This window comes from Astatotilapia calliptera, chromosome 2 (genome assembly GCF_964374335.1).
Source record: "Astatotilapia calliptera chromosome 2, fAstCal68.1, whole genome shotgun sequence".
Classification (NCBI taxonomy): Eukaryota; Metazoa; Chordata; class Actinopteri; order Cichliformes; family Cichlidae; genus Astatotilapia; species Astatotilapia calliptera.
In genome coordinates, this window is record NC_137423.1 from 25,440,438 (window position 1) to 25,457,788 (window position 17,351).

Here is a 17,351-nt window from a genome sequence, read left to right on the forward strand (position 1 = left end):
TCTTTCCTAATGCAGCTTTCAAAAACAGTATAATTACAGCCATCAGTGATATGGAAATCTTTTACTGCATCCATTTTTGTGTGGGGTTTTTTCTAAGCGATTCTGGGAAACTATATATTTTATTAAGTCGATTTAAATGAGGTACAGTAAAAAAACAAAAAAAACTGACGGACACACACAATCTTGCAAATCACCATACTTAAACTGACTTTCATATTTAAAAATTTAAAAAAAAAAAAAGGTGGTTTTGTCTTCTCAGTGTCCTTACAATGACCCAAATATACTCTGATGTGCGATTACTGCAGCAATATAAATTCTTGGCTGCTTCACATATTGCAGTCCAACTTCACTGGCTATTGTTTAATAAGCACCAGCACCAGGCTAAATATAGTGTTTGATGTTAAAAGCTGCACTTTTAATAAACAACAGCAGCAGGACCCAATGTATGTTGCAAAATAATGAAGTCTATATGGGAGGCGTACAACATAATTATACAGAGCAGCACATTAGGCGGCATGCTAAAGCTTGTTTTGAGAGCAAACATTACTCTTCTGGGCTTTTCCCCCCCCACATACTATAATGTGTTACTACAAAACAAATTAAAAGTGGTACAACAGGGGGGGAAAGTATGTAAGCATGGTTCAAGTGAGGGGAGAAATAAAAATAAATTAAAGGAACGTGTTAATCAGAGTGTAGCATCATGTCAGTTAAACTTTGTAATTGATCTGGTCAGTTAAATATCAGAGGGCGTAATCAGTTTCAGCTGCTTTGTTGTTAATGAAATTAACAACAGGTACACTAGAGGAGCAACAATGACAACCCCCAAAAAGGAATGGTTTCACAGGTGGAGGCCCCTCACATTTTTCCCCACTAGTTTTGGTTAGGGTCAGTATCATTATTGGTGGCATGATGCGAAACCTGGACCTTCGTCCCTACAGAGGTTGCACAGGTAGTCCAGGATGGGACATCTATATGTACCAGAAGGTTCACTGTGTCTCCCAGCAAAGCCTCAAACATGGAAGAGATTCCAGTAGACAGATCGTTAATCAAGCAGAGCTGGACAGGAACATAGGTCCATAACTCATTGGCAGGACTGATATCTGGTCTTTTGTGCAAGTAGGAACAAGATGAGTACTTTGAGCTACAAAATGACCTCCAACAAAACACTGGTGTGAAAGTCTCTGACCAAACAATCAGAGGGACAGTAATGGTCTGATGAGCCTAATCCATTTGAAGCATGTACAGCCTAGGCAACAACACCCTGACTTCCATTAGTTATCGAGGATGAAATTGTCAGACCCTATGCTGGCGCAGTGGTTCCTGGGTTCCTCCTAGTGCACAACAAAACCAAGCCTCACATGTTGAGTCAGTGGGCACCTCCTGGAGGATAAAGGACCCCATCCTCACCTGACTAATTCAGTAGAACACCTCTGGGATATGTTTCGGTCCATCAATGCTATCAACTGGCAACTTAGAGTATCTAGGGGCTCTGGCCCAGATGTGGGAGACCAGGACAGTTTGATAAAGAGTGTGCATTCAAGCATGTGGGGATCCTGCAAATGACTCTACCAATTTGTAATTCTGCAATAGTAATTTCAGCAAAATGGACTGGCTTCATATTCTTCCACTTTGATTTTTGGGGTGTCTTTGAGTTCAGCCATCTGCAGGTTGGTAATTTTAATTTCCATCAAATGATGATTTGTTTTCAAAGTGTTTATTTAATTGTTTTGAGCAGTGCACATTACTTTAGTCGGCAGTGGTACAAAGACAAATGACAAAATAACAGATTAGATTCACTTTAAAGTTTATTAAGATATAAAGCAGACACATTAAATTTATCAAGTGTCCACTAATATGTCAGCTCTCAATAACAAAACAATCCACAGCAATGTAGTTTGATATCAACTCAAGACTCAAATACAGCAAAAGGTTAACAGTAGGGAGGGAAAAAAACCCTAAATAACAAAAACGTTCAAAATGCTCAGTTCCCTAAAAAACATGCATGCCCATCCTGCTATGGTTTACAGATGTCAAATGAGCAAAACAAATTCAGTTCCAAGATCAAAACAGCAAGATTTAAAAGCCTTGCTGCAAACCAATGCACCACCATACATGTCTGCAAACCACGCTGCTAACAACTTCTGCTTTTATTTGAACTCTGTAAAGTCTAACAAGCAGTTTGCGTGTTTTCTTAAAGACTGTGCATTAAACTAATTAAGATTTTATATATAAAGGACAAGCAACACAATAAGAGTTAAGAGGCAGATAATCATTTCCATACCTTGCCAACTTCTAAGATGTGAAGAGAAAAACATTGATCCCTCAGTTTGGACATGTTGAGAATGTAGTGGTGGTTTGGTCTCATTGACAGCTAATGAAAGCTTGTGGGCTTTGGACAGTACCAACAACTGTGTATTCATTCTTTAGCCCACTGGCTTCTCTTAAACACAGAGGAGTTATTGCTAATTAACAAAGTTTGACTCAACTGCTGGAGACCTGTGCCTTAAAGTGTAGGTTCACACAAGTAGATCAGTTATGTAGCAAAAGAGAAGGGTAAGAATAAACCGTCACCTTTGGTTTCTGAAGACAATACAATAACAGTAACAACAATAAAACTCATTCAAATACAATTTGAGATGGTTAAATTAAAAGGAAAATATCCTTTGACAATCAAGGGGTACAAATGGATCAAATTGTATGGTGCTGACAATAAAGTTTAAAGTTGGTCTGATTTTTTTTTTTTTTTTATAGTGTCATAACAAAATACATAATGGCATAAAGAAAAACGCAGGCACACATGGAAATATCTCGACTTGGCTGAACCAAAACATGTTTAAATCCTACCAGTTAGACTCCCACATCCAAATTAACTGCAGTTATGCCTAAAGGTAAAAATAAGGCAGTTGAAATTTTGCATAGCTGATATCTGCAGTACAGAACGCATTTTGCCGTAATCAAGCCTTACACCCTGGAGACCCCACAGTTTTATTCTGAAACTGGTTAGGATACAAAATAACCACAAGCCCATATCCATTAAATTCACCTACTGAATAACTTTGTCCAGTTGATTTCCCTTTCTGAAGAATAGACACTTGATACTAGACAAGAGTACATTTGAGCTGGTGGAATAAAAATGAGGCAGTGGAGGAATATATTGGGTCAAACAGACAAGCGGTCTATGGAAAGATAGAAGAAATATGCTAAAAGCTTCTCTCTTTGATAGAGTGACATGCTCAATCTATAGAAAAACTCATTGGTCAAAATCCTTTGTTATTTTTAAACAATAAATGTGTGGGGTTGGAGGTCAGGGGTCTAGATGCTATCCATAGCTTTGAATTCACTCAAAGCCTGCACAGGGTTCACGTGCTTCCTTTGAGAAGATCTCTTGACTCTGTTGGTCTGGCCATCATCCTGCTTCTCTCTTTTCACCAGAGGCTTCTTCTCAGGAGCTTTCATCTTCCAGGAAACAGCGGGCATATTGAGTGCCTCCATGCCCTTGTTCTTCTGGTACTTGGTAGACGCCACATACGACGCCTTGACAGTGGACACCACGGCATTCATCAGGTTCTTTGCTGCTTGAATGAGTGACATGGCGCTGTCCAACTGATACAGTGGAGGAGATGTTGGGGGGGGGGAGAGAGAGAACAGGGTCAGCTTTGTAAAATGATAAAAGCAAAGGCTGATTAAATCGTCTTTAAGCTCATATCAAGTTAAAAATGAACTAAATCCATCTTTACAGCTTTGTGGGGAAGAGTTCAGACTAAAGCATTAACAACCAGTCCCTTGTCTGAAATACAAACACGTGTGACAAAATTTTGAATATGTAAAAAGGTCACACCAATTTAATCCCCACACTTAACAGCCCCAGAGACGCCACTCACACTTGACTCAAAGTAGTAGAAGGATATTCTCATTTCTGCCCAACAGAAAGGAGGAAGTAATTCATTATTCCCTGCACAGATATTTAAATGAATTTAACTGGCAAGTAAGTGGTTAATTAGTGCTTAAAGGACTTGTAATTTTTTTTTTATTGCAAAGTGCTATCTGAGGTAGTAAAAAGGTTAGGAAACATCAGGGCAACATTAGTCCTTTCCAGCACAGAGAAAGCCACTAAATGCTGTTATGCGTTTATTCAATTAAAATTTAAAATTTAAGCTGCAACTTATAGTTCAGAGAATAAATCATTAAGTAATCACAACCAGCAGCCAGTGTCATTAAGCCTCTGTATTTTTAATTTATTTGGGCAACAACAGATAAAACTTTTAAAAGTAGCTGTGGGATTCTATTGATTTAAGAACTGTTGTAGAAATTAAAGGCATTCCTCTGAGATTTCACTATACACAAGTGCAGTTCTGTTTACATTGATTATCCCATGAAGCTGACAACAAAGCAGCTCAAGTTTCCTGAAACCTGCACAGTTTGCACCACTACTCAGTCTCTTCATTCTTCTCAATTACTGCCACTTTGCCCACATTTGAAGCTGCATCACTGTCACCAAGTTTTACCAGCCTGCAATCTTCAAAACAAAAATCCGATCTCAAACTCAAACTCAGTTCAACACTCGTTTCAGCCTGATCCGATGTGAGGTTGAAAGATAATGAAAACTGGAATATACAACTTAAAGTGCTTGAGGATAAAATGAAAAGGCTAAACTTACCCCAGAGACAACCAGCTCTCCTCCCAGGTTCTGAACTTCGGCCTTGACTTTACTGCAGATGTTAAGCTGGTGGCAATACAAGGCAATACGCTGCAGGTAGGCGTGCAGGTCCTGCTTACAGCTGGAGTCAGGACACTATGAGAGAAAGAGACACACACACACACACACACACACACACACACACACACACACACACACACACACACACACACACACCCTTGTTATGCACAGCTTTCTATCAATAATATTACCTGTTTGCATGTAGCTGCTAATCAGTTAAGTCACTTGCTGGCACTGTTAAATTTACTATGAATGCAATTATGTTCAGCTTTATCAGGATGAGATAGTAGCATGTCTGTGAAGGTTCTCAGTCATCCAGGTCATCATACTCTAAGGAGCTTGGAAAGAAAAGCGTCTGGACTTCTTTGAGTTGCTTGAAGACGTTTCACCTCTCATTCGAGTCCAGACGTTTTTCTTTCCAAGCTCCTTAGAATAAGATAGTAGCAGTGTGACAGGTAAGGTAGACACGCACAAAATCAAAGTGCTCTGAGCAAAAATGAAAAACACACGCCCACAACCTGGTAGATAACTCATTTTCACAAGGTTAAATATGATCAAGTCACACAGAATGCAAATTCTAGTAGGAGGCAAACATTGCTGTCAGTCAATTAGTGTTGATATGAATGTTGTGTGAAGTCTTTTTTTTTTTACTGAAAAAGTGTAAACCCAAGCACAGTTCATTGATTGTTTTCAAAATGCCTTCAGTAATTTGAATTCTTAGAAGAAAAGAGTTTGAAAAGACCTTCATGCCAACAACTTAAGCAGTGACCTTGGGCGTGAAAGTGCAAATAAACTTCTCAGGGCTGGAAAAGCACTCAAACAGGCTTCGGTAAATACAGTCTAATATGTGAGTGAGCATGTAATAGTGCAGAGAAACCTTAAAATGCACAGTTAAGCAATTTGAAGACCATAGGTTCATGTAGGTTAAAAAAAAAAAAAAAAAAAAAAGTCTTACTTTTGTTCCCAAGGCCTATCAAAAGCCAACCAAAAGCACACACACAAAAAAAAAAATAAAATAAAAAAAAAAAGAATACACTGAAGCATTAAAGTTATAAACGCTATTTCGAAGTGAAGAGCTTCAAAAACTGTATTCTGTTTAGCACTGGCAACCTTTTTGAATTATAGCATCGTAATTACACTTGCGCTCTACCTGGTTTGCTAAACAAGCCCCCTGCTACCAGAGTAATTAGGCCACAGTACTCTTAGCTGCTCATCAAGTGAAGGATCTAAGCAGTCTGATGGGGCTCCGATGCTTTACATCAGATCATTACAGTGACTTGAGTCACGGCTAGCATGTCAGCGACAATCAGACTGGCTATGCTATACGATCAAAGGCTGGCAATTGTCAACATCACCTAGCAAACACAAAATATCTATGAAAATATTTGGGATGACCATGTTTGTGAAAAATGTCAGAGGGAGGAGTCCTTTGGTCCTGTTAATTTTGAGTGCACAGAAAAGGTGAAATGGAGATAATTAGGGCCAATCTTTTAATTGATAAAAGCTCTCTGGGACAGAGCTTGTGAGGTCAGTGCTAAAGAACACGAGTGTAAACGAGTGCTTGCTTGTCTTGGGATAAACAAGAAACACTGTATATAAGCATGTAAATGACACAGCGGGGCATAGGGGTATCTCCCACTTGGCTATAATGGCTTTTACTCCTCTTCAAGTGCGTCAACCTAACCAAAGGCAACAAAACCCCGTTTTCGTTTCTGTATCAAAGGAGGGAGGAAGAGGAAACATAAGTAGGATCCTGATTTTTGGACACTTCAAACAGACTAGGACTTATGATGCGTCTAATCCTGCTGAGCGCATCAGTATCCCTAGTGGGAGAACAGAGTGCACGGCTGAGTATAGTGCACTCACTCCCAGCCATACAGCCATGCATGCATGAATTTAAACACCATCCCACCCAGTACAACTGTACTCATTCATACGTGATGGGTCACCACAGCAGAATAGAACATACAACCAACGCATCCTTTAACTACTCAAATAGACCTCATCTACATATAGGACACAAACATCCTAAAGCATCTACAATTACAATTTATTGACAGTTCTTTAGATATTCCATGTACATTTTAATAACAACATTCCCATTTCCTGTATTATCACCATCTACTGCTGACTAATAGGACAGGCTAAGCAGAGAGGACAAATTAAGTGTTGACATTCTATTAAAAACTGTATGGAAAAAGAGATGATGATCATTGTACAGCAGAGGACTAATAAAAGGCTGTGAGACCACAGAAAATGGTAGAAAGAGGAAGGTTTAAAAAAAAGAAGAAGCAAAGGGGAAAAAAAGAAAAATAAGTAGGAGAAAAGACAGGGATGAAGAGTGAGCCAGAGGGGGAACAGAGTGGAGGAGTAAATAAGAAGTAGAAATCCAACTGGGGAAAAGGAAGGTAGACGAAAGGATTCAACTGTAGTTGGGAGGGGCATTTAAGTCAGAGAGAAACAGAGAGAGAGAGATGCAAACGCAAAGACCTGGGATGAGGCTGAATGCAGCAGCCATGCTAATGAAGGCTTGGGGAAGTATTCAGATGGCTGGAAGCAGGGCACTGTGAAAGCATCACTTGTGCTCATACTCAGCTCAGCTGCTGGCTTCACTTAGCACTCAGGAAACTCTGCAACGCTGCTCTGACTGTGACATGTGAATACATAAGTTGCAAAAAGAAGAGACAAGAGCACCTTGAATTGTTTAGGTGCTGCAAATGGAAATAGAAGTGCAATAAATGCAGGTGGCAAAACTAAGGTAGCTCAATAACTACCCGCACTGTTACGTCAACGCTTCCCTAAAACCAGGTGGATCAAAGGGCAACATCTCTGCTTTTAGACTTTATGCTATAAATAATTAATACTTCAGGTGTAGTTTTACAACCTAAATGTTATTGCATCTGCAGGCTGTGCAAGCACTTTCCCTCGGTAGTCAAGTTAATAATCTAGCCTGTTATTGAAACGGTTCACTCAAAATGTGCTCTTGCGTGAGTTTTTAACTATTAGAACACACCACTGCCTATTTTTGTCTCGTCTGTGTGCTGCTCTAAAATTGCATACAAGCCTTTTTATGTAAACTTTATGGCAAGGATCTTGCAAAACTTTAGAATTATAAAAAAAACTTAAGGATTTTTATGTACCACTCACTGGATGTAGTGGATTAATGTTATTCTTAGGAGATTTAGTGATTCGGGTTAGTAAGACAATGTAATGTTGGGAATGAGTGTATATTATCTGGTGTTTGGGAACAAACTTATAAGCTATGGGTAGTCATTTGTCAAATTGAGCTGCGCAAAAGCCATCTTGTACATGATCATATTGGAATTTGTATTTTAATTTATTAGTGAATAAACTGAAATTAAAAACAGTTGTTTAATAGGACAGTCAACTTTGCCTTGCCAGCTACTGTGGAGAGATGGCAAATCAAGAATAGGTGCACTAGAGACAATTCTGGTTATCTTTTCAGAACTAGAAGGACAAATCTTTTCAAAAGCAGCCAGCAGTACAGGCAGAAATGTCAAAGATTCTAGTGTAGTTTTGCCTCCCCTTCACTTCTTGAAGTACCTTTTAAAGAAAAAGAAAGGTGAAACAATGGATGACATGGGGACAATGGGTACCAGATCAGTATTCTAGTTTGCTAATTGAATCTCTTCAGTAACAATGCCTTACAAGACTTTTAGTGTACTACACATTTATGTGGGTCTGAAAAGAGTGGGTAGCTCTTTCTTTCCTTTGCATCAAAGCTGTAGCTCTAGAGAAGCTCACATCACAATCCAATCAAAAGCAAAATGTATTTCTTTCCAATCCACTGCACACAAAAAACAGGAAATGTGGCAATAAGAATGACAGTGCAGGATGCTGAACAAAGCTCTCTCTGTTACTCAACACAAAGCACACAATCTATGATTTAAATAATGATCGGATGGTGAGGTCCCATCATTGGCGAGTGCTATTCAGTTCTATTATACAGAGCAGAGGCAGAGCCACAGAGCTGCCACCGCCCAGCGCTGACCTTTCCGGACGCATCACCCAGAGGAAATGCCAATTTCCAATATTTACTCACGGTGCGGCATTCTAATGTGTCTGCCAGCAACCTGTTGGGGCGAGCCATGCAACAATGGGACCCAAGAAGCGTTTTCTGTTATGTTTGCTTTTCAGTCATGAGAAAATCTAGTCTCCACTGTCCTCAGGCAATTGAGTGTTTTCTCTTACTGTATTTATTGGAGGGACCTGTTGCTCTAGTCTCTAAATTTGGACTGCTTCCTGAAGTCTTCCTTCCAGTTATCTTGTTTACTCAAAAAGACCCATTTATACATTCATTTAGATCAGATGACTTAGTTGTAGGTGCAATTAGAAAGTTAAACAAGAAAAAAAAAACTGTACTGATAAAGCATCTTTCAACCCTATAAAAAAAAAAAATAATAATAAAATAACAAAAAATAAATAAATACAATAAAACACCAATAGGTAATTTGTTCTCCAACAGTTGAAAGGCAGGCTTAAACACTCAAACATTTATTCAAGTGAGTTTGACAGTCTGGTGTTGTGGATGCATTTTAATAGCTTCAATGGGGAAAAAATAAATAATACAATACAGAACCTTGCCTGTTGGTATGCTTGTCTATAAAGAATTACTGCTCAGATATACTGGAGACAAAGGTTAAGTCTGTCCAGGCTAAATTCAGTTAGCTTTTTAAGTCAAAATAACAAGCTTTGCTGCAAAAATGTTTATGCACTGCCAGTGTATACTTTAAATTTCATATACAATTAGCAAACTTTTGCATACAGGTGTAAAAATGGTAAATGGCCTGTATTTGTATAGCGCTTTACTAGTCCATAAGGACCCCAAAGCGCTTTACACATCCAGACACACACACACACAGGTGATGGCAAGCTACATTGTAGCCACAGCCACCCTGGGGCGCACTGACAGAGGCGAGCAACTACTCCTGGGTGGAGGAGAAAAAGAAAAAAAAAAAAAAAGACCAAGTCTGTCTGGTAGAAGCTTCTGGATAATTAACTATGCCTAACATAACAAAGGACCTTCAGGACAACCAGCCGCTGGGCACCTTTATCTGCGATTACCTCAAAACTGCCACAGGGGTTGCAAGAAGAGATGAAAGAGATAGAATGTGCTTATAGCCACGGGAAAACAACAAAAAAAGGGGGGAAAAAAAGATTCATGGCAAACTCTTCTGGAGATACAGGAAACAAAGCGCTGAAAAGACCATTCTGTTTTCTTTAGGGGAGAACTAAAGTACGAGATATGGCTAAGCACTGACGGGAAGTGATCAATTTCCAGCTATAGTCTGTGTAGACATCTCAAGATAACGCAACAACATAAACAATGCTTAGTATATGATATGGGGTTTAAAACTTAACAAAACAGCAGCAAAATGTACAATAGTGAAAAAAATGGGATGGCTTCAAAAGCATACAAACTGAAAAACCTCAGCAGTAAGAAATTCAAAGCAGCTTTACTTGTGGATAAAAACTAGATGGATTAAAACTTCCCAGGACTCTAAAGTGTAACCATTTAGGTCTCGCAACCATACAACTATAAACGTGCCATGTAAGACAAAGATGAGATATGCATTTTCCCATTGGTATGCCTGACTTGTTGTGACATAATACACTACAGAGGTTTCACCAACCTTATAAACAACACATTTGCATAACATTGCACCAATGACAAACAATGGGCTGTGAGATCAGTTTCATGATCATTACTATCCAATTGTCATGACCATTGATCAACAACCACTGATCAAAGTCCATTTGTCAGTGGTGCTAGTTTCAGTCATTATGTTTATAAGGCTGGGAAACATGCAGTCAGCTGACTGAAGAAGTCACTTGGATGAGTGATGAAACGTTTCTCCCACTGAAAACGCTACGTCCAGATGAACAGAATCAACTTTTTGGGATTTAATTACCTGGATGATTGAGCACTAGGGATGGGCATTGATAAGTTTTTCATGATTCCGATTCCATTTTCGATTCTGTTTAACGATTCGATTCTTTTTTTAAAAAGGAGAACACTATGGTCGAATAGCTTAGAACTTTGTTTTATATCTTCTCTTTGAACAAGATAGAAATTTGGGAGTAACATGGCCTTACAAACCCAACAGTGAGATCTTAAGAGATCCAGCCTATGGCTCTTCAATGGGGTGTCACAGGGTCCCCAGGAAAAAAAATTGTAAGTGTAAAATAATAAAAGAAATATTCTTCTGTAGCAATAACAAAGTATAACATAAATTATTCTGTAGCAATTACACAAGAATATCCAGTAATGTCCCTGCCTACAATTAAACACATTCACTTACCGAAAATTGGGGGCATCTGCTGTGGCAAATGGGTGCAAGCCTTTTACCACAAACTTAGTCACTGCTCGGTGACATTCGTCTATCCTGGCCTGAAAGGAGACGCTACCGGTAGACTGCAGCGAGAACTACCAGCATCTGAGCCAGCCAGACTCTGTCTCTCTCATCATGGTCACCTAAATGCAGCGCACAGTCATGGCAGGTTTTGTAATAAGGCAGATTGCATTAACGGGAGAGGACGTGCAAACGTTACCGCTGCTGCTGGGTTGAGATTCACGAGTCCGGAGCAGAATTAAAAACACGACATTCATTTAAGGTTATCGTGTGTTTTGTGAGCAAATGCTTTTGCATATTCGTAGTGTTTCCTCCCTTAAATGAAATATCTACTTTGCAAGTATTGCAAGTTGCCCTGCTGTCATCCGTTCTCGTAAAGTATAATCAAACTTTTGAGCGTTTGAGCTGCCATGTTTACTGCCAGGTAAATGACGCTCCGCAACGTGGTGACGTCATTCGGGGCGACTGGAATCGATAAGGGAATCGTTTGCAAAAAATGGCAAACAATTCCAAGGAATTGAAACAGTGGTTCTCAACAAGAAACTGTTTTCGATACCCATCCCTATTGAGCACGTATCAAGATAAACGAACACCATGAAAAACAAATTAAAACACTGGACTCCATCAGTATACTGGTGGTGTATTATCCTGCAGCCCTGCATCTTCTTTGCAAGACCTCTGATCAAGTGGATATTCCTTTGCTTTCTGTTCACAGAAATCTTTCCAGTAAAGGTTAATTGTAATGCCCATTCTTTTTTACTTTACCAAGCTAGTGCTGATTCTATTACTAATGAGGGTCAAGAATAAATCTTCCATGGGCAACCAACAGTTCATTTTAAACTATGTGATGATAGCTACATTTCTTAACTGCAGCTGCTAAAAAGAAGCTCCGTATTTGGTTTGGGCTGATTCAATCACACTGGCACTTGGGAATGTTAATGTGACATTGAAGCAGACAGGAGAACATCAAGCTGAGAGCACACCAGGAAGAGGAAAAACAAACAAACAAACAAAAAAAACCCCAAAAAAACCAAAACCTGTCGAGGTAACCACAGGGACCAATTAAAAGGTCCTCATCAATTTTTAATGTTCACACTTCACCTTGTCAGTCAGGCATTTTACTGTCGGACTTGTAAGCAAAACTGATAACTTAGCACGGCCAGAGAGAGTCATGTTAAAACACTTACATTTAACGTTGACGCTCTAAAGCAAATAGTTTCTGGCTCTGAATTCACAATAGGTGTGAATTCAAGTGTGAATGGTTGACCGTTTTTTCCTGTGTCGGCCATGCAACCTGTCCTCGATGTACCCCACCTCTTGCCCTATGGTAGCTGGGGAGCAACCCTGGGAACTCTGAAATGGACAAGTGCAACATATGGATGGATGAAAATAATAAAATGCAACTGAATGGGAGCTGATGGTGCTTGGTTAGAAAAAAAGAAATCCAAAAAAGAAATCTTCATTTGGTGGTTGAGTTGAGAATTTGTGGGCTCTCTGGGCGACTTTCCTTCTTCTCTGCAGTAGGTAATTTATAACCCTGCCTGAGTACAGTGTCTAGGACCGGAGCCTGGATCAGACTGTGACCAGCGACAGAGCCAGTGGATCACCATAAATCTTTACTGATTGAATGCAAATTGGAAAAGTACATTATGTATGTCAGTAAACATCAGGAGAATAAAGCTTGCGCAACAAATGCATACAGCATGTGCATGCCTATTCTCCAAATATGTAAGCCTTATTTTATGTGCTCGTGTTTGCATGTGTACATGCAAGTGTTGGTAAGAAGGCAAGCAGCTGCAATTTATAGGCTACATAGCGGCTAACACATTTGCATTATAAATCTCAATTACATAGCATTATTTGCTTACTGGCCCCTCAGATGTAATTCTCATAAGGTGCCCTGCAGAGGAGGGTCATAAATTCTTAATAAACTGCAGTGCAGACCTTTGTACAGCAATGACCTAAATCCTGCAGCTCATCTCTGCACTACACTCATTTCTTTAAATTTTAATAAGGCTCCATTACACATATTTAACAGTTTCTCAAAAACCCCAACCTAGACCATGTCCACCTGCACAGTTCTTTTGAACACAGCACTCGTGTACCAAGCATATCATGACACAGTTGTACAAAGAAGAAATGTGGGGTGAGATGCTGTGCTATCAGTCTGGGACCATCTGCCAATGTGTTTTATATGAGGAGCAAACCCTCACAGGCCCTGCAGGCCAGAGGCACAGAGCGCAAGTGATTAATATGCCTAGGTTAATGAGCAGTCCCAGCTTTGCCTTTGCTTCTCAGACTCTGTCAGTCTATGTGCATCCTGGTAGTGATTCATTTAACCACTGCTGATGGAGTATGCAGACCATCCTATAGCGCACTGCCTTTGCTGCAAGTGGGCCTGTGGCATCTCCTGCTTTGTTAAAGATATGGCCCTAAAAATAAACAGCCTGCGTAAATAAATTTTTAAAAATGGCCACCTGGCAATTATGCTGCTAATTAAAAGGCGAAGCACTCTTAATAGATTCATCTCTCAGGAGAGACATACCTCTCTCAACGCAAATGCAATGCCCCCTTTCTCTCTCTCCCCCATCTCCATCATTCCCCTCGTCTCTACCCCATGTCCATCCCTGGGAGCCTTGGCTGATGTGTTATGGGAGAGTGTCGCCTGATCTGCGAGTGTTTTGGTCTCTGCTGAGAGAGAAAGGCTAAGAGGGACAGCTGGATGGGTTCAGAGGCTGAAGGGGTCCTCACTCTTGGCAAAGACTTCTGTTTCAACAGCCAAAGCTCTTCATTTATTCATACTTTGAGTGCCTCCAACCCCAAAATCCTCTCATAGTGCGTACACATAACCAAAACACACATACACAGAAAAGAAAGAAACAAGTACCTACAATGAGTTTAGTACATAAATGCAAAATAGGTACCTGAATCTATTACATCCACACACACAGACTGCCAAATGGAGAAGCATGTCAGTCAACAGACATGATTGCATGCAGGCATGCACACACAGATATGCACACTCACACCTGCACAGTTACCCATCTGTTTTCTTTGGGGGATAGCGCTGTTTTCCTTAAAGTGAATAAGCATCTTTAAAAGCAGCACTGAGGCATATAAAAGTCACTTTCCAGAGCTTATTCCCTATTCAGATGATTCAAATGCAATTAGGTCAGTACAGGTAGCACTGTTACTTTTTGATAGACGTGGGGTTGTAATATTAAGGATCTGAGGCCATCTTAAATAAAACATCAGATATGCAGGGTATTAGGAGGCCAGCAGCTCATTATGTCAGACCATAGGGGGGTGGAATCTGCTTAAAGCTGAATGCAGATGTTTCTGCTACAAGAAGGAATAACCACGACCTCTCCCTGTGCAGGAAATATGGAAAGGATACTTGAAAAACCTCTTCCCATTTGAACCAGAGGGGAAATAAAGGTTACAGGAATTGGCAGTTCGCCACTTAAAGTACATGTATAGTAAGTAATTAGAAACGGATAAATCCCAAATCAGCTTGTAAACTTATTGCCCTGAAGTATTTAATTTAAACTCTAAAAGAAACAAACAGGCTTCTACCTTTTGCAGCATTTCACCTATATTATCAGCTGTAAAAGAACTGTTAAAGTTTTGATAAAACTCGTTGGCTTCGACATCTAAAATGAGTGAGTGCCTTTCTGAGTGACTGTGTTCTTGAATACAAGTTGACAAAACCCACAGCTATTATAGTCAAACCACAAAGAGCAAGTGATGTATTTAAGGGAGAAAGCCTCAAACTGACAACTGTGTCTTGTTAAAAACATAACTAAACTCTTCCATGATTTCACACCAAAATGTATACATGTTGGAGAGAAAAAGGTAAGCCCCAGCGTTAGAGACGGCACATGAATAAGTTGGGGGATAAATCATGTAACATGTCTCCCTGTGGAGCGCTACAGTGCAAGTATTTAAGTGAAATATGAGGCCATGGATAATTGAATGTGTGTTTCCTGATGTCAAGGACCATAGTCACTGGGGCAGGGAATAGATGTGAACAAGTGATGGAAGTGGGAGGGGGGAGATGGAAGAATGAGGGTTTAACACTGAAAGAAATGGTAAATACTGGTAAGGATTGCATCACAGTCACACAACACTTTGTAGTTAATGTCTGAAAGGACCCCACAGCGCAAGCCTGTTTCTTTGATTTGCTTCTAAATAGACAAAAGAACAAATAAAAGAAAGTATTGGGGGGGGGGGGGGGGGAGTAATTCATGTAGTGGATGTTTTCTGTTTTTGTCTGTTAAAGTTTTGTCAAAGGAAAAAAAAAAAAGAAAAGCTTTGCAAATTCAGGTAATGAAAACCTTGACAGTACACCACCATGTAACTTGAAACACGAATTGTTATGTACTACTGTTATTTATTTTTTTGAACAAAACAAAAAGAATAACTTTAGAAGACCTGATCACAGGGTGCCAAAGGAACTCTTCGGGGAGGGGTTTGAATTGCCAAATGTTGTAATGCACGGAAAGATGTGGTGATATGAATGAATAGGACTTTAGAGAAACTAAACAAGAGTATTCCAATGCCAGCAGGCAGACCTTTACCATTTTCAATTAAAATTGTGTGTGTTTGTCTTTAAATGATGAACATCTAATCTAATTTGTAGCATTAGACAAACTAATCAAAATGTTAATAATTTTCCATGTAGTCTGAAACATGTGCCACTGATCTGAGATTGGTCCCATTTTACATTATGTATGAGTTAAAATGTTCTGAAACAGAACAAAATCTTTTATGTTACTACCTTACGAAGCTAAACATACTCTGATGTTAAGAATGAAGCTGTAGTCTACAGATTAATATTAACTTACATGGTCAGCGATGGTGCGGCCCAGCTTGTCCATTCTTGATCCTGCCTCAGCAATTTTCTTGGCAGCGCTAATGACATCAGACGTATTCTTCAGCGGCCCTTTTCCCCTGAGGAGAAGACGTGGAAAGATCAGTGACTGTTTTTGATATATTGCAAGCTCATTCAATATGCAGGAGCCGCTGTTTGTTTTAGAGACCTCTTTTTCGGTCAGAAGCAAGAATGTATCGTGAACCGGGAACACCTCAGGGAAACTGCACCAAATTCAAAGTGCACGCTGGTACACACATGTCCATACACATAAAACACTCTGGCATCATGCTGTTCTGTCAGGGATGAGAATGTGTTATAGTCCTTTAAAGTCAGAGGTTAGACTTTAAGTTTATTCTCAAAGAACTGGACTATAACACTGTACCATCAAACTCTTGTAGCACCTACATGACTTCTTATAAGATCAAGTTTTCAACTCATTTTTCCTTTGTGTTCAGTCTAATAAAACGCATATTAGCTTGAAAAAATATGCATAAAATTTACTGATGAACTGACAACACTTTGTTTCTCCACAAACTGCTTGGAAATAAACTGTCTAGAGGCGATTATATAGCACCACATGCCTTCTATCACAACAGAAAATATAAGAAAAATCTACTTAGAAACTTTTAAGCAACTTTGAAGTGTTTATCACAGTGCTAAGACACAGGACAAAGGTTGATAACACAGGGGCAAGAGACTTTTTGGATAAAGATTGCGCAATAGTGCAATAAGTTAAATATTTTTAGGTTGCCGAGGTAGTTCTGTGCTTCTGGTCACTTGGCTCCATACTTGGTACGGTAAGCTGCCACTGTTCGTCTCTAGTTGCTGGAAGACTTTCTCATCTTCACTTCTAGAGAAGTGTAACAGTTTTTAATAAACAAATAATTGTGTTACCCTGTTAAATTAACAATCTCCATTTATATTACACATGGACGCAACTGATTACATTTGCTGCAACACTCCCACATTGTTGTTTTATTATTTGCCATTGCAAGCCTTAACGTAATGATAACTTGAAGACAGCTAATGTGGCTATCGGACAAAGTACTTTAGACTACTCCCTTATTTCCCAAGGGAATGTCACACTGGATGGACAAGCATACTTGATTTGGCAGACTTCACACCGGATACCATTCCTGATGCAACCCTCCCATTTATCCGAGCCTGGCACTAGCACTAAAAGGACACTAGCCTGTGAGCCCCTGAGGTTGGGTTTGTTTATATTGGGTAATTCTTAAGCCAGGTTGATAACTTTTTAATATTGCTCAAATGGAAACTTTACTGACTTCTTCCAGGGTTTGTCTGCCCACCTGCATGCAGCACTGCCATGTAAAGTTGTCAACATACTACTGAATTAGTCTTAAATCCAATTTATTTGTTTTTG

General features: G+C 39.6%; 1 protein-coding gene across 1 annotated transcript in view; it reads right to left on the reverse strand.

Annotated features, from left to right (window-relative positions):
* Positions 1 to 1,787: 1,787 nt before the first annotated feature.
* The window catches only part of ctnna1 (catenin (cadherin-associated protein), alpha 1), a 77,380-nt gene continuing 61,816 nt past the window's right edge, over positions 1,788 to 17,351 (reverse strand). Inside the window, exons 16-18 of the mRNA XM_026189554.2 lie at positions 15,939 to 16,044; positions 4,658 to 4,792; positions 1,788 to 3,603 (exon numbers count right to left, since the gene is read on the reverse strand). Coding sequence (XP_026045339.1) covers positions 3,313 to 3,603; positions 4,658 to 4,792; positions 15,939 to 16,044 — 532 coding nt within the window. The 3' untranslated portion in view covers positions 1,788 to 3,312. The remainder of the gene's footprint in view (positions 3,604 to 4,657; positions 4,793 to 15,938; positions 16,045 to 17,351) is intronic.